General features: G+C 40.3%; 1 protein-coding gene across 3 annotated transcripts in view; it reads left to right on the top strand.

The window, feature by feature from the left end:
- LOC126336866 (NADP-dependent malic enzyme-like) overlaps positions 1 to 15,474 on the top strand; it is a 401,213-nt gene that overhangs the window by 267,131 nt on the left and 118,608 nt on the right. Inside the window, exon 1 of one of the 3 annotated variants that reach the window (XM_050000967.1) lies at positions 278 to 502. The exons of the other annotated variants lie outside the window; for them this stretch is intronic. Coding sequence (XP_049856924.1) covers positions 477 to 502 — 26 coding nt within the window. The 5' untranslated portion in view covers positions 278 to 476. Of the gene's footprint in view, positions 1 to 277; positions 503 to 15,474 lie in introns of those variants that run through there. 3 annotated transcript variants of the gene reach the window in all.

Raw genomic sequence — 15,474 nt, 5'->3', positions numbered from 1 at the left:
AAGGGAGATTAGGGCTAAAATTCCTTTCGACAGCGACGATAATGACATCCACAAACAGGGAACATCAAAGAATTCTGTTTATTCACTTATCCCTGAAAAAGGCTTCTCACGTCTGCGACTGAAATTACTCGTACGCTATAAACACATTTTCATAATTTGTGATGCAAGCGCCAGCTGTTTGCGCCCATTATGCTGTTTTCTTTAACACCCACGAACCACTGGAGAACGAAGACATGAACAGTATTTATGTGTAGCTGTTGCACGGAATAGCAGTGACGACAGACACACCGGCATTATCAAAGAATGCGTATCACTTTCAGATCCATTCCAAAGATAATTACGGTACATAGTTACCACTGACAGTTATCATTCGGAGTTTTTCGTGGGACAGCAGCAGTCCATTCAGAGTTTTTTTGCGTAACAGCAGCAGTCAAATATTTAAAAAGTTTCTTATAAGCTTCGTATACTGCTTTTACATGGAGGGAGACAAATACAAGATGATGTACGTATTACCGAACGCTCATTCTTTTGCGGTAGATTACGATTTTTTTTATTATTTTCGGTAATTGTGAAATATACGTCGGTAATTTTGGCAACTAATGTTAAATTAGACATACGTCAGGTGAAATGCAGATGTTCTTCTCCTTTTTCTGAAAATAATTCTTAGGTTTGTCCTATTTTGCGAAGGTAGAAAGTAAGTAATTCCATAACTCATGAATAATTTGCATAGTTTCTTTCTAAATAATGTGGAAGAATCACTCTACAGGTTACGCATCTACGATTTCTGTGTATGTGTGCCTACAAGCCGCCCATTCACAGAGTATTAAATATAACAATGGGTTACATTAATAGCAAAATTAACACTTTACTCTTTTGACACTACTCATGGTCTGACATACATGCAACAATTAAGCAACAAAAATAACGTTTTAGTTACTTCATGCCACAATGGGTACTAGTGAAACTAATAAACTTTTTAAAATAATGATATTTATTACCCCTTTTACCATTTTGTAATGTGTAGCTTTGTCTGAATTTTATATATAAACAATGAAAATTTTATATTCTAAGTCATATCTCATTAGTTAAAAATCAGTCATAGTCTCCCTCTCTCTCTCTTTCTCTCTCTTTCTCTCTCTCTCTCTCTTTCACACACACACACACACACATTTCAATTATTGTTGATTTTCTCCAAGATTATCTCAGTAGTTTTCTGGGTGCCCAACTAAGGTTTGATCGTCCTTATCTTTTTGTTGTTCTTAACCTGCAGCATCTTCACTCTCGTCATCTTTACTGTTTCAGTCCCCTACTAAGTTTGTGTCATCAGTTTTTCCTTAGCAGTTTCTTCCTATTGTTCGCGACATAGGCTGTAATATTAAGGAAAATTGTCTCTTGCTCTCTTCCAAATTTCAGCAACCACCCAAATACAAACTTCTTGCCTCATTGACGGCCGGAGTGGCCGAGTGGTTCTAGGCGCTACAGTCTGGAAGCGCGCGACCGCTACGGCCGCAGGTTCGAATCCTGCCTCGGGCATGGATGTGTGTAATGTCCTTACGTTAGTTAGGTTTAAGTAGTTCTAAGTTCTAGGGAACTGATGACCTCAGCAGTTAAGACCCGTAGTGCTCAGAGCCATTTTTGAACCTGCCTCATTCTTGTGTCTTTCTCTTATTTTTTCTCTTCATGTTTTCATTAGATCTAGTGCTGAGACATAATTTGCATAGTTGAGCCGGTATTTAGCTGTTTCGGTCGTAATGCCTGGTTTGCGATATATACTCTGTAGCATAGATACTATCGCTCTTCATGATCACTTGTTAAGTAAGGCAGGGAATGTTGTATTAACCGTGTCCAGGTATTTTTCTTGGTTACGAGATAGTAGCTTTCATTTAATTGCAGCACTGGATTGGTTTATAATAATCACGTGCTCTGGCACATTCGAATACTATTGATAACTATTGATGTACGGCATTGTAGATAAAACCAAACGCTTTTTAATAATCTTTGAAAACTTGTCATTAATCATTTGGTAACTAACTAAATCCAAGACATTTCTTTGTAGGTATGTTCGTTCAAATTAGTTAGATTTATTTTGGGCTTCCAGCAGAAAACTACCAGTATCAGTTATTTACGTGCTGTAAAGCAGAACTCCCTCGCTTGTTACACCGCGGTGACAAAGGTCATGGGATATCTCCTAATATCGTGTCGGACCTGAATCTGCCCGGCGTAGTGCAGAAAATCGACGTGATGTGGACTCAACAAGTCGTTGGAAGTCTCTTCTAGAAATACTGAGCCATGCACATGCCTGTGTAGTCGTTCGTAATTGCGAAAGTGCTGCCGGTGAAGGATTTTCTGCACGAACTGATCTCTCGATAATGTACCACAAATGATCGATGGGATACATTTCGGGCGATCTGTGTAGGCAGATCATTCGTTCGAATTGTCAGAATGCTATTCAAATGAGTCGCGAACAATTGTGGCCCAGTGACATAACACATTTTCACCCATTAAAATTCCATCGTTGTTTGGGAACATGAAGAGCATGAATGGCTGTAAATAGTCTCCAAGTAGTCGAACATAACCATTTCTAGTTAATGATCGGTTCAGTAGCATCAGAGGACCCAGTCTATTCCATGTAAACATAGCCCACACCATTATGGCCACGACCAGCCTGCACAGTGTCTTGTTGGCAACTTGGGTCCGTGGCTTCATGGAGTCTGCGCCACACTCAAACCCTACCATCAGCTCACCAACCAAAGTCGGAACTTATCTGACCAGGCCACGGTTTTCCCGGTGTCTATGGACCAACCGATATGGTCATGAGCTCAGGAAAGGCGGTGCAGTCGATGTAGTGCTGATAGCAAAAGCACTCGCGTCAGCCGTCTGCTGCCGTAGCCCATTAACGCCAAATTTCGCCTCACTGTCCTAACGGATACATTCTTGCTACGTCACACATTGACTTCTGTGGTTGTTTCACGCAGTGTTGCTTGTCTGTTAGCACTAACAACTTTACGCAAAACGCAGCTGCTTTTGGTTATTAAGTGCATCGACCACTGCGTTGTCCGTGTGAGAGGTAATGCCTCACTACACTTTTGACACTGTGGGTCTCGGAATATTGAATGCCCTAATGATTTCTGAAATGGCATATCCCACGCGTCTAACTCCATCTAGTCTCTTAATTCCCGTCGGAAACTTTTTCTCACGAATCACCCGAGTACAAATAACATCTCCACCAACGCACTGCCCTTTAACACGATACTACCACCAGCTGTATATGTGCATATTGCTACCCCATGACTTTTGTCTCCTGAGTGTAGAGCAGAAGTACATTTCAGTATCCCGTTGCACTATAGTTCCTTTGCTTACATATTACACCAAGTCCTACCGAATATCATTTTAAGAGCGTCTTTAAAACCACAAAATTTAGTAAGCGATCATTACAGTCTATACAACTGTCTTAGAGAGTTCTCATTGAATGCACCATAAAGATCAGCAACCCCTGTGTTAGTCGGATCACGGAACCAAACACTGTGCTATATGAATGAAGTGTAGAAGTCTCTAGGTGTTGACGTATCTAGCTATACATCTACAACCATTCCCTGCAAAACCAATGCAAAGTGAATGACAAAGAGTACTTTCCGTTGTACTAAATATAAGGACTTCGTCTGCGTATGGGACGCAAGAAGAATAACTGCCTAAACGGCTCTGTGTCCACTGTAATCAGTCTGATCTTGCGATATATAGGAGGAGTGTACACTTCTTGGTTCATCATGTGATGCTGGTCCTTGAAACATTGTGAGTAGCGCTTTGCGGGTTAGTTGGTGTCTATCTTCAAGCGTATGCCAGCTCAGATTTTCCAACGTCCTGTGACTCTGTGCCATGGGCCAAACAGACCTTGACAATACGTAATGTCCTTCGTTGTATACGTCGGTGTCCCCTCATTGTCCTATTTTGTACGGGTCGCACACGTCTCAGCAATATAACGAGTCCCACGAGTGTTTTGTAAGCAATCTGCTTCGTATACTGATTGCATTTTCCCAGTATCCTACTAGTGAATCGAAGTCTTCTTCTGCTTTAGCTACTGCTGAGTCTACATGATCATTCCATTTCATATTTCTACAGTTTGTTACTCCCCGATATTTGTAAGAAATGGTGGATTCCATTTCTAACTCACTGATATTGAGGTCGTAAACTCTAAGTTTTTCTTCGTTCTGAGAAGTGCAAATGTTATATTTCTGAATATTTCAAACAAGTCGTCAGTCTTTTCAGCAGTTTGAAATCTTATCAAGATATGCCTGCAAGTTTATGCAGCTATTTTAAGTAGTACTTCATTACAGATAACTGTAGCACATGTAAGAATTCTGAGTTTACTATCAATATTGTCTCAAAGGTCGTTTATAAACAATATGGCACACCCGAAATTACTCTATAGCGGTACATGACTTTCCACCCAGTATTACGTTTGCGTCCTCCTTACCAAGAAGTCATTTATCTGGTCACAATATAATAGCACTTTCGTTAACAAGCATTCGGATGGCAGTAGGTCAAAGCTTTTATGAAAACTAGAAATATTGCACCTACGTGACTTCCTTGATCTATCGCTTTCAGAATGTCGTGTGAGAAGCGCTTGTGTTGGGTTTCGCGTAGCTGATGTATCCGTAATCCATGCTGTATGGAATGAAATAAAGTAAAACTACTTCCTTATGTTTGAGCTCAGAACGTTTTAAGATTCTGCAACAGATGGACGTTAAAGGTATCGGATGGTAGCTTCGTGGATCCGTTTTGCCACAGCCCCCCCCCCCCCCTCCATCCTCTTACAGACGATACATTATTGTTAAAAGAGGGGTTAACAGGCGCAAATTCTTTGCAGAGTTCGACAGGGATAGCTTAGGGCCCCGGATTTTTGTTCAATTGTATCAATTTCAGCTGTTTATCAATGCCATTGGTGCTCATCTTTGCGAGAATTAGACTCGGGCAGTACATCTAGACTTTGAGAAGGAATAATTGTATCAGGTTCCCATTTTCAGCAAGACGATAAAATTTCTTTCTCTGTTGGGGTATTTCAAGAAAAATAACAGTTTCACTCTGATTATTTTAGATTTCATTCAAATTTTTGTGCATCCAATGAGCCAGATAAGATCAGGAAAACTGCCAGGTTTTAGAGGCATATGACAATTGTGAAGACATTTACAGACTAACTAATTTTGGAAATTGTGTGGAATTTACATAATCGAGAAGCTGCTCAGTCGAGCTTTACACTGATATGCAACGCGACACGTTTCTAAGAATTTTCACACACAACGTGATTGACCTTACCTTTGACATTGAATATCTAAAAACACCCCTCAATCAGTTTTTTTAATACAGCGTATTGTTCGAGTATGTCAAGATGGCATACCAAAGGCATCGTGTCCAAAAAATTGTTTTGTCAGCGTCAATGCACTATCAAAATGCGGAAGGTCGCACAAAAATGTGGAACACAATTTATTGAAAAGTGCAATTGATAAGTAGTCTTGTACAAAAATATGATTTATATCATTCTAGTCGTACTATGAACCGTTTACAGTGTAGCTTCAATGAAAAGGCAACAAAAAGTGTTTACAACTTATCTCATAAGTCTCCAATTAAATTGCTAACGTTCACCATGTCTGATGTAGGGAGAGTGTATGTCTTTGCTGTTGGTGTCACTTGATCTAGTCTTGTGAGACATTTTCTTATAACACAAAGGTCTGGTTTGACAGGAAGCGTAAGTGATGAAGATGGTCCATGTGGATGCAAGAATCTGGCCTGTACTTCACCAATTTCTTCATAAGTTTGTAAGGCATGCAATCCACCAATGACTGCCGTACATAGAGGCAAGATATCCGTGTATGCCTGTTAACAGCATTTTATTCACCACAGCAGTCATTGTCTCCTCTGCTCACTAAAGAACTGGAATATGTCTATGTGTTTACTAACTTTTGTTAATTCACATTATCAATGAATCTTATGGGTACCTGGAGTAGTCCTTGTATTCTTTGAAACGCTGCTTTTCCTTGGAAATGTCTTCACAATGATGGAAGCCGATGTGTAGCGGAAGACACATGAGGGAATATGTTATTTGTACCACTGAAACAACTGTAGAGCTGTCAAAATATGTTTTCAGATAGTCGCTTGAGGCTGGCACGTCGCCGCAACCCTACTACAAGGTCCTTTACCATGCCCAAAAAATGTCATTCTGCTGTAACATCAAAATCTTCCTGACACTAGGACCGATTCATGATATTTTTTCTGTTTTAGTATTGGGCAGCACATACATCCGAAAAGTTCGAAAGTGGCATTTTAAGAAAGCTATGAAATTGTTCTGGGAAAAAAGTACATACACACTGTATCATGATGAAAACAGACATTTCCACAAATAACGCATGGTGTATTTCATTATTTTTCGCGTCTCTGTAGTCAGCTACAAATGGCTGAATTGTAGCCTGTGAATTATTCCAGTGGAATACCTGTACTTTATCTTAAATGGCGGAGAAGTAATTCTCTGCAAAATTACAAACAGTAAGATGTTCATTTACTTTGAGGTCTTCTTTAGTGATTTTAAAGCACTGTGACATCTGCTAGTTGATAAATAAGTGTGGTAGGAGCTACTGTAAACTCGATGCAAACACGTCATCGAAAACAGCCGTTGATTCTGTTATAGTCTCTAGAAATACTCTGCCTGTAGTTAATATGTAATGTCGTCAGTACTATTCGTAACAAACACTTAAATAGATAATCAGCCAATCTTGTCACACCTGAACAATGGAGGTATGCAACGAAGAAATATACTGAAAGTGCGAGATTGCATGTAACAAATGTTACACAGTGTTTCTATGACGGTTGTGTGTGTTCTTCACACTTTGTTAGTTCCTTCAATTTACATCGTTCAACTATTAACTTAAATTCTGCTGTGCGACACACACTCAGTCAACATCAGTCACACTGGCATTGATAAGAACACTTTGCTTTAGCTGCAACTCACAAAATTTTGAGACTCCAGTATCTGGATGTATATATTTGAAATATGCATCCAGTTCCTTAAAACTGCTTCTCCTTATGAACTTTTCTTTCACAGTCTCATAGTGTTTTCTTCCTGGTGTGACACTGCTCTCATTATGATCACTGTAAAAATCGCGTACATGTTGGATTGTTTTCTCATGCAGTGTCTTTGCTGGCTTTGAATTTGGCTCTCTCCTACTACGAACTATTCTGCTACCTGTGCCACGCTCTCTAAATTTTCCTTCAACTCCAATTCTTTGGAATTACGCTCAAAATATATACTTCATCATAGATACTGTCAGAATTGTGAAACTTCTCTTTTGGGATGAGCTATGATTACTTTTTCTCCATTTTTTTCACATTCTTCTTTTTGCTGTTTTGTTACGTAAGTACGCTCTAACACCGAGACAACCCTCTTCAGATTTTGCTTTGGAAAATTTTTCCCACGCTAAAGTATCTTTTTCATCATAGGAGACTGACCTAAATTGTGAAGGCTAGTATTTAAAGACTCCAGTGCCAGATCAGATGCTGTTTCATCTTCATTTACATCCTCTGTGGAAGCACAGCTGAGCAACACCTGTATAGGTAGACATGATTTGTCATATTGGACTTTTACATTTGCTGCAAATTTTTCTACCACTACTGAACATTCCTCACATTCATCTGTACTCCTGCATGACCTTCTTCTTACAAGGATTGTCGCTATACTATTTTAATTTGAAATCATTTTTTTACAAACTACTACTAAGGAGTGGTGTACAGCACACGTACACTGCAATTTGACTGAAACAGGGACACCCATGAAACAAGCTAATGACAATTAGCAGAAATAAAAGTATTTCATACTGGCTGTCCACAGCAACAAATTTTCACTAGTCGGTCAGAATAAAAGCGTGACCACTACTGACTGCTGTTCGAAAACAGAATACATAGCTGCTTACCGCATTTTGCAGGTGTAGTGATGTAGACGAAATAAATGTTTGGGAATGATGCCTTTGGTGGGCCATCTTGATATTTACCATCTATATAGTAACATAATCGGTCAAAATAATGTATTTTTTTTAAAAAAAAGGCGGATGTTTTGGAATACTCATGGTCAAAAATCAATATCAATGACATAGATTTGAAAATACTCGCCATGTTCCGTATCAGTGTAAAGCTCTACTAATTATATTTCCGATTATATGAGTTTTATTCCTGTATGTGGATGATAACCAGAATTATATTAATTTATGTCGAGACAGTCGTTTTTAAATATCATGCAATTTCCAAAAATTACGGATCTGTAAATTTCTTTACCCTTGTCATACAACTGTGCAAACTGGTAGTTTCCCATATGGCACTGGATTATTAGATGCATTAAATTTTAAAGACATCTGGGTGAGTCGGGTTAAATGGTGCATTGAACTGACATCGAATTCCGCGTTGCCATATTTGTAATATTTTTTTTAAAGAAGTGCTAAAAATGATAGCAATTTATAGAAACAAATTGAACGTGTAACGAAGGTCAACAACAGCTGCCAACATCCATAACGGACTTCATGATCTTTTCTGAAACGTCTTTGCCTCGATAGCTCATTCGTTCATGATTTAGTGAGGTGGTGCAGTGGTAGGACAACTGGGCTCGCATTTGTGGGGACAATGGTTCAGTCACCTCTCTCCTCCTTAACCCTTCGCCAAATATTTAGATTTCAGTTTTCTATGGTCGAAGTCGCTGATGTCAAATACCGTGCTGGTACGTTTGAAAATGACTGGGTCTATATCCTTCTTCGTCCAATCCCTACTCGAGCTCCTGCTGTATACCTAATGACCTTATTCTCGACAGGACTTATCTCTCTTCCTTCCCATAGGCCAGTGGCATTCTCTATGTGTTTACCAACAAAGTTCGGCTAGCGATTGCTCATTTCTGATGTTAGATTTTTCCATATTATGCCTCCCGTGCTCAAACACTGTCAACAACTGCGTCTACGATTCACCAAGACAGCGGATTATTCAGAACACTAAGAATCATAATAATGTATCATGTAGGAAAATACTCTCAAACCCCGATTCTTTAAAGAATCGAAGTCGCATGTCTGAAACAGAGTCTTCAAATGTCTGATTACAAATGACTTGGTGTGTTAAATATTTCACACTGAGTGCCTTAGGGAGAAAAAGTTTACAAAAGCTTTGAAATTATGTTTAAATTTCTTCTAATAATTTTCGGGTATGCAGCCGGATCCTCTCGAAATTCTGCCACGATATTTCGGCCCAGAGACGACCTCTCATATTCAGGTGAGTAGATAACTACTGAAGAGCCCAGGTGCATTCACATTATTCATGCCTAACATCGCACTTGGGAAATGTGTTGGCGTCTTTCGGCAAATGCGTCAGATGATGAGATGCGTGGGACAGCCGAATTGTGTGTGCCGCCATCGGTTTACAAAATTCCCTGTGACTGTAGAGTTGCAATATAGGTCAGACGACACAAACTGTCCAGGAGCGATGTACAGATCGTGAAAGACACACCAGTCTTCGGCTACTGTTAAAATCAGCAGTAGCAGAACACTCTCTTTCCATGGGACACTCAATGTAACACAAAAGAAAAAAAATTATAGCTCCAATTTCCAGTTTTTGGGAATCAGTAATCAAAGAATCGGTGGAAATACGTTTTTCGATAATCATAAATCGTGGCAATGGATTTCATCTGGATAAAAATTGGAATCCTACAATTAAAATTATCCAGTTGCAGCGGAATCGACCAGGTCATTCGATACTCAACGATTAGATCATCTCTAACTTCCACTACCGAAGGCAGCACACACAACTCGGTTGTCCCGCGCATGTCATCACCTGACGCATGTGCCGAAGGAGGCCAGCACATATCACATGTGCAAGATTCGTCATAAACACCGTGAATGCACCTGGGCTGCTCAGTAGTTGTCTACTCATCCGAAGATGGCCGGACGTCTCTGGGCCGAAATATCGCGGCAGAATGTCGACGTGATCCGGCTGCACACCCTAAAATTATTAGAAGATGAAATACGCCGAGAAAAATTTGAAAGTTACGTGTTTAAAGTTGTTGGCAGTCACTCAGTACTCTCGTTATCATACACAGTATGAGTATAGTCTGAGTAATATATGTTCCGTTTCAAACACGAGCTAGTTTTACACGCATCTCAATATTTATGACCGAGCAAGGTGGCGCAGTGGTTAGCACAAGGACTCTCATTCGAGAGGACGATGGTTCAATCCCGCGTCCGGCCATCCTGATTTAGGTTTTCCGTGATTTCCCTAAATCGCTCCAGGCAAATGCCGGGATGGTTCATTTGAAAGGGCAAGGTCGACATCCTTCCCTAATCCGATGAGACCGATGACCATGCTATCTGGTCTCCTCTCCCAAAACAACCTTCCCCCCCCCCCCCAATGTTTATGACTTCGTATCTCCTTAACTGTGTGTCGTACGGTTATATAATTTTGCAGGCATGGTTGGTGGTATATGTGGTTATCGTCTGCAAAATGTGTTGCAAATAGACTTATTAGTAAGGATATAAAAAAATTAAAACTAATGCCTAACACTGAAGTTTGACGACATAAATAGCGAAAATGCAGTGAGGGAATAACTTTTTCCTTTCCTCATTTTGTGGGGGTTTCCAGCAACAAAAAAATTATGTAAAGGTTCGAAATTATACGTAAAGTTTGTTAAAAATCTCTAAGTTCTCTTATTCTCTAATAATATATGAATGAAGTCTGGCTAATATGCGCATCAGGAGTCCCACTGCTGCTGCCTCAAGATATGCACAGCTTCTATCTGTAATACTTCAGTTACTGCGTTAAACATTTGACGTAATATTGTACCTCTTAATGATTAGATTATGACAACTTTTAAATGTTTAAATTCGATTAGTTGTAGGACTCGCTATGTGAAACTGAATAGCGCTATCGATGGAAAAGTCTAGAGCAGTGGTCGTCAAACTTTCTTCTCCAAGGTCAGTACTGATATTGTGGTGCGGCAGGCACATCGGGCCGTACACGTACCGATCTTATTATTGATTGGTAGCCTACCTAAATTACTATTTTATGAGCCTCGCAAGGGACTAGCTGTAGTGTGGATGCTGGCCCCCCAAGTACTGATCGTTTAAAATCGACACCATTTGTGACACCTCGTGTCGACTGTTCTCTGTTTCAGATTGCTGCCACCTTCAACGACCCCAATGTTGGGACACTGTAATTACCTGACAAAGTTTTGTTGTACTGTCTGTGTGAGCCAGGATTAACTGATTCACAACAGTAATTGTACTGTCGTTTACATGCATAATGCAATATGGAATACGATCACAAATGTTCGCTAAATTTTTAATGCCATTTTTATTCCATTCATTGCGTTGTATTACAACAGCCTTAATTTAATTTCATATTCCTTGCTAGAAACATGAAATGGTTCAAATGGCTCTAAGCACTATGGGACTTAACATCTGAGGTCATCAGTCCCATAGACTTAGAAGTACTTAAACCTAACTAACGTAAGGACATCACACACATCCATGCCCGAGGCAGGATTCGAATCTGTACCGTAGCAGCCGCGTGGTTCCGGACTGAAGCGCCTAGAACCGCTCGACCATAGCGGCCGGCACCATCTCTGTAATGGGTATTTACGAATCCATGTTACTTCCGTTTGAAATTTATACCATAGCACCCGATCGGTATGAGAAACACACATCCGTTTGTTGTCAGTACTGAGAGAGAAACAATAAAAAGTTCCCCTCCTTAGATCATCTAACCCCGCAGTGGCAACGTTACTTGCCGTCTGTCCCTGAGATGTGCGACAAATTTTACTGAGCTCATGGCTGGACTCACCATCGTCAATTAAAATCAAACGCGTCCTAAAATACTACTGTCTCTGCAGAAACTTTTGTTTGTTACTGGGTAGGAAATACGACTAAGAACCGCGGTCCATACGCATGCTTGATTCGGAACGCATGTTTGACGACCATTGGTCTAGACTCTACAAGCAGACCCTGTGCAGCACTATGTGTGATGTAGGGTGGTGCAAAGTAGGTTAGAGAAAGTTTTAGTGTACTACGACGTAATAAGGGGAGACAGATTCTTATTATCATATTAATGCTATAGCAGGCAAACTGAAATGTAATACTGAAGGTTTTCATTGCTTTCCTTCTGCAGCAATGAGCGTGTAGAGCCTTGAACTGAATTCCGTGATGACTTTCTGAAGAACTACATTTTCGCCTGCATGAATCTCTATGGAAACTGCATTACGAAGATCGTGGAGTGTTGCAGGTGCATCTTTGAAGACTCTGTCCATTAGGTAACCCCATAAGAAATAATCACACGGGTTGAGATCGAGACTAAAAGGGAGCCATTCTACAAGACGCATAGTGAATGCTAAGTTGACCAGGGAAACGATCCGATCTGTGAACTTCGCCTAAAGGAAATCGAAGACGTCCCCAGTACGGTATGGACGTGCCCCATCTTGCATAAACAAGTCTTTTCGGAGCATTCGTTGACGTCCTGCAGGCGCTCAATGGGCCGACTCGCTTTAGAACCTAGACAGAATAGGAAAAAAGTGCGCGTTACGAATTTAGCCCCGAGAAATCTTCTGCAGATGGCACTAGTGCATACTCGCCCATTGCTACGGTGTCGCCGGCCGGAGTGTCCGAGCGGTTCTAGACGCATCAGTTTGGAATCGCGCGACCGCTACGGTCGCAGGTTCGAATCCTGCCTCGGGCATGGATGTATATGATGTCCTTAGGTTAGTTAGGTTTAAGTAGTTCTAAGTTCTAGGGGACTGATGACCTCAGATATTAAGTCCCATAGTGCTCAGAGCCATTTGAACCATTTGCTATGGTGTCATTCTAGTCTCAAGTCCACGTGATACGTGCCGTGCTGGTAAACAGAGTGAATCGGAGAACAACACATTTTTCAGATATTGTTTCTGTCGCTTGTTCAACATGTGTCAGTGATCTTAGTTAGTTTTCAGGATAAAATAAGATGGATATCACTTAAAAAGGTATGTTTGTGACATTTTTAACTAGTGTAATGACGTATATCGACTTTACACTAAACTTCTACCGATATTATCCTTAATTGTTGGTTACAAAATTTTCTTTGCGGCAGTGCCACACGGTAAATATGTATCCCTCACTATTGTATTTACCAACTATTATCTGCTCAGAAAAGATATTAGGGTTTTCTGTAAAACTCTTGGTGAGCTATTCGGAATTGTGATCACAATTCTTTTCCCGCAAATAAGCAAACAAGTTTTTTACAAGATTAAAATTTCCTTGAGTAATGTTTTTTTCTTGAAATGCTGGAGTACTATTAAAATTTTGTCAGAGAACTCTAGAACTAAAACATACCTGGAAATAGTGTATAGTTCGTGAAACTTTGGTGCCAACTGGTAGCATAATATTCTAATGCCAACACCAGTCCACACAGTTTTGAAGCACGGATATGCTGTAATCGAAGCTATTCCGTTGCCTATTGGTTGGATATCTGAAGATGCGCAGGAAGCTCGGAATAAGGAAACTCGGCCTTACCGAGTAGATTTTACACGCAAATATTCCCGTGAGAAAACGATGCATGTCGTATTCCATCGGCTTCTGGCATCTTCGAATCCATTCAAGATAAACAGATGCCACCTGAAGTAAAAGATGTGCTTCTCGAACCGTCTCCCAGTGCACAAGCCGACAGTGACCCTTCTGCAAGCAGTAATAAAACAAGCGACGAACTGGCAATTATTTCTACTGAAGAAGTAAAATATCGAATAAAACGCTTCAATACGGGTATTTCAACTTCTTGTTCGTTATCATCAACCTCAGTATACTTTGCACCCGACGTTTTACTCGAATCCTATAAATTAATAATTTTTGATCCACCAAATTGGATCTGTCATTTTGAGTTTTATAATTCCGACATGGGATTCCTAATCAGCGACCTAAAGAACCTATATGAAAAAACACTGTTTTCTAGAACTTTATATCCATTTTTCTGTTATATCCAGGTTTTGAAGCTATCTGGCCCACTGCGAGACGGTACAAATTCGTGTTCCAGTAACTGTCTGTATTTGTCTGCTGTCATAAGTCCCTCAATAAAAACGGGTTCAGTAACGCACCAGAGTGACTTTTGGTGTATGAAGTGGAGCAAGAGCTTGTACGTGTCAATTCGCAGTACCATAATGACGCCAGTTCTGTCTGTTGACGTGCCCATGGCGACACAAGTGTGCCTCACCACTAAACTTATCTGATCTTTATCGACTGTTCCGTTTTCAAAACCTTCAGTCATCTCATTTGCTAATGAATGTCACCGCTTCACATTCATGTGCTTCAAAGGTTCGCACTGTTGAATTTTCTAAGGGAAAAGGTTAAGTATATCTTTCATTATTCACTGGAGAGATCGTCTTGACACCTCAAGCTGCTACGCTGCATGTCTTGTTGATGTAGTGGACTCCAAAATGAATAGGGTTCTCACTCGTTCCACATTCTCCAGTATTACAACTGAGGTTGGTCGTAATGAGTGGCCCTTCCTGGAGTAAGGTGTGTTCAAAACGTTTTATCAAACAGGGGAAACATTGCGCAGAGTGAGTATCAGAGATTCAAATGGTTCAAATGGCTCTGAGCACTACTGGACTTAACTTCTAAGGTCATCATTCCCCTAGAACTTAGAAGTACTTAAACCTAACTAACCTAAGGACATCACACACATCCATGCCCAAGGCAGGATTTGAACCTGTGACCGTAACGGTCCCTCGGTTTCAGACTGTAGCGCCTAGTATCAGAGAATTTTCAACTTTTGTTATTAGAATTAGACTTCCGTTCTGTACTGTAACCTCATCGAGAAATGGTCATTCGGTATGGTGCAGTTTTTGGAACAAATGTACTGTTGAATGTATGTTTCACGACAAAGTTAACACCAGAATTTGCATAAAACGTCTTTGTTTACGATAAACAGCCTTCCAGTGTCAGTGCTTCCGTTCTGAAACGTGAACTGAGACATCGTTGATAATCGATAGGAGAATCATATACGGTATACGATTAAACCACAGTAGGCAAGCGCTTTATAACACCTATTTTGCACCATCCTGTAGTATTAGTAGAGTAGTTGCAGTAGCTGTTGTTGCTGCTGTATTTATGTAGTAGTTGTTATATTTCTGTTTGTAGCTGTAGTTGTTTCGATGATGATTATGGTTGTTGCACTGGACGAAAATACACTCGCCAGTCGAACGGTGGAGTATTTGGTTTTCTTCGGGAGGAGACTGAGTGGATACTATAACACATAAAATATTAAATCACTTTATTACAGTGTAGATAAAAAGAATTACTTTACTTTGTACAATCCTTTTCGACAGGAATGTCACGAGCATTTACAACTGTTTCTGAACATTAACGTATCACTTGATACAGGCAAGTTGCGGTCTCTCAGAGTACACTTGACAATAACTTTCACGTCATTGTCTGCCTCATAAAT

Source organism: Schistocerca gregaria, chromosome 2 (assembly GCF_023897955.1).
Source record: "Schistocerca gregaria isolate iqSchGreg1 chromosome 2, iqSchGreg1.2, whole genome shotgun sequence".
NCBI classification, from domain to species: Eukaryota; Metazoa; Arthropoda; class Insecta; order Orthoptera; family Acrididae; genus Schistocerca; species Schistocerca gregaria.
The sequence above is the reverse complement of the archived record's forward strand: the minus strand, read 5'-3'. Positions and strand labels throughout refer to the sequence as shown.